Here is a 2191-nt window from a genome sequence, read left to right as displayed (position 1 = left end):
GCATTGGGTCGGATTGACCTTTCCAGGCATGATTGAGGAGCCCGGCTCGTTTTCGGGCAGCATGAGCTCACCCAGTCCACAGCGGGGGCCGGAGCCCAGGAAACGGATGTCCTGGGCGATCTTGAAGAGGGAGCAGGAAAGTGTGTTGAGCGCCCCAGAAGCCTCGACTACAGCGTCATGAGCGGCGAGCACTTCGAATTTGTTGGGGGCAGTCTTGAATTCGGTCCCTGTCATGTTGGTAACTTCCTCCGCGATGGCCTTGTCGAAGCCCTTGAAGGTATTCAGACCGGTGCCAACCGCAGTACCCCCTTGTGCAAGATATCGGAGATGCGGGAGAATATTTTGGACGCGCTCGATGCCCCTGTCCAGCTGGGCCACATAGCCGGAAAATTCCTGACCCAGAGTGAGAGGGGTGGCGTCCTGCAGGTGAGTTCGTCCGATTTTGATAATCTTCTCGAACTGCTCGACTTTTCGCTGGAGGGCGTTGCGTAGGCTGGTGAGGGATGGAAGCAACGATTCCTCGAGTTCGAGGACAGCAGCAATGTGCATAACGGTGGGGAAGGAGTCGTTGGATGAAGCGGACATGTTGACATGGTCGTTGGGGTGAACCGGTTTCTTGGTGCCCATGGTGCCGCCCAAGATCTCGATGGCGCGGTTCGAAATGACCTCATTGGCGTTCATATTGGACTGGGTACCAGAGCCTGTTTGCCAGACGACGAGGGGGAAATGGTCGATGAGCTTAAGCGATGCAACTTCTGCAGCAGCCTGCTGGATAGCCTTGCCGATAGTAGGATCTTCAAAGGACAAAAAAATCGAAAAGATGTTAGTTGGAAGCCCGGCGCAATCCGCATTGGATGCTAGTAGACCAAAAGAGGAAGGGTTATTTTACCAAGTCCATATCTCATATTCACAGTCGCAGCAGCACCTTTGAGGATACCGAAAGCCCGCACGATGGCAGGCGGTATACGGTCTTGCGGTTGGTTGATATCGAAGTTGGTCAGAGATCTAAACAATTCCCCACCAACGGCGTTAGTCTACAGTCCACATCATCTTTCCCAGTTGTGATTTGTTTTCAGTGGCGATTTTGGCAATGCATACCGTTGTGTTTGGGCTCCCCAGTACTTATCCGCAGGGACCTAGAGACAACCCCAGGTAAGGAACGAACACTTCACAAAATACCCGTCAAGTAAAATAAACGCAATGTGTCCCTACCTGGATTTCGCCAAAGGCATCCGTTTCCGTTCTCGAAGCCTAAAATATCAACGCAAGAAAAGCCCCGTCAGAATCAGATCCAAAAAGCTGATCAATATCTCCCCAACACCTCCCGGAGCAGGGTCAAAAACGAAAAGGAAAGAAAAAGAAAACCGCACCATCATAGCACTCGTAGTAGCAAACCCTCTCGTTCCCAGAGTCTCACAAATATCCTGGTAAACAGCAGCACGATTCAAACAGTGGGATCGCCCGTGAATCCGCGCTGATAACGACAACCCACTTATCGACCTCCGCGCATTGGACCTCAGTGAAGTAACAGTGGAGAGGGAGAGTAATCTCGCAACGGAGGAAGATAGTAAAACAGTTGGTTTCGCAGATCGGGATGCAAAGGTGAGGGTTGACAATGACCGCAGTGCGGCGGAAGCGGAGGAAGTGGCGGCGGGGTTTGAAGTTAGTCGCACCATGGCTTTACAGTTAGCGGGGCACGGCGGGTCGAGTTTGGGTTTCAGCCGTTCTCGCAGCAGGGAAATGGCAGACGGTTGAGCTAGCAAGAAATCTAGGTGGAAAGGGGAGAAAACGGAGAAAAGTACAGATTAGGAAGTATATAGTAAAATAAACGAAGGGGTCTTTAAAGGTTCAATTGCAAAGGGGAAAGAAATGCGCTGGCCCAGAAAAGTGAAAAAAGTAAAAACAGCTTTCTCTATTTCTATAATATGCGAGATAAACAAGAGAGAAGAGAGGGAGAGAAGCGAAAATCGAAAATCTTTGACGATGTTGAAGATTTGGAAGATTTAAGTGTCAAGACACGGTTTGCTTCGCCGATTTCCTCCGGTAACGTACTTTCCCGTATTTGGGCCGTTCGGCCAAGTGGATTCAAGTGGATTTGAGCGGATTGGTACGGTAAGGGGTTGTACTGAGTTACATGTTCACTATGACAAATACACCGCCAGGAGCAGAGAGCTGTGTGCATCTACGCTGG

The 2191-nt window shown here is 50.7% G+C and overlaps 1 protein-coding gene across 1 annotated transcript in view; it reads right to left on the bottom strand.

Annotated features, from left to right (window-relative positions):
* The window catches only part of HCAG_08493 (fumarate hydratase class II), a gene marked incomplete at both ends in the record, with an annotated part of 2120 nt that extends 444 nt beyond the window's left edge, over nt 1–1676 (bottom strand). The window contains 5 exons of the mRNA XM_001536661.1: nt 19–794; nt 890–1005; nt 1099–1136; nt 1213–1251; nt 1371–1676. Coding sequence (XP_001536711.1) covers nt 19–794; nt 890–1005; nt 1099–1136; nt 1213–1251; nt 1371–1676 — 1275 coding nt within the window. The remainder of the gene's footprint in view (nt 1–18; nt 795–889; nt 1006–1098; nt 1137–1212; nt 1252–1370) is intronic.
* Between the last annotated feature and the right edge of the window lie 515 nt (nt 1677–2191).

This window comes from Histoplasma capsulatum, genomic scaffold (assembly GCF_000149585.1).
Source record: "Histoplasma capsulatum NAm1 scaffold_11 genomic scaffold, whole genome shotgun sequence".
NCBI classification, from domain to species: Eukaryota; Fungi; Ascomycota; class Eurotiomycetes; order Onygenales; family Ajellomycetaceae; genus Histoplasma; species Histoplasma mississippiense.
This window is presented reverse-complemented; position numbering and strand designations above follow the sequence as displayed.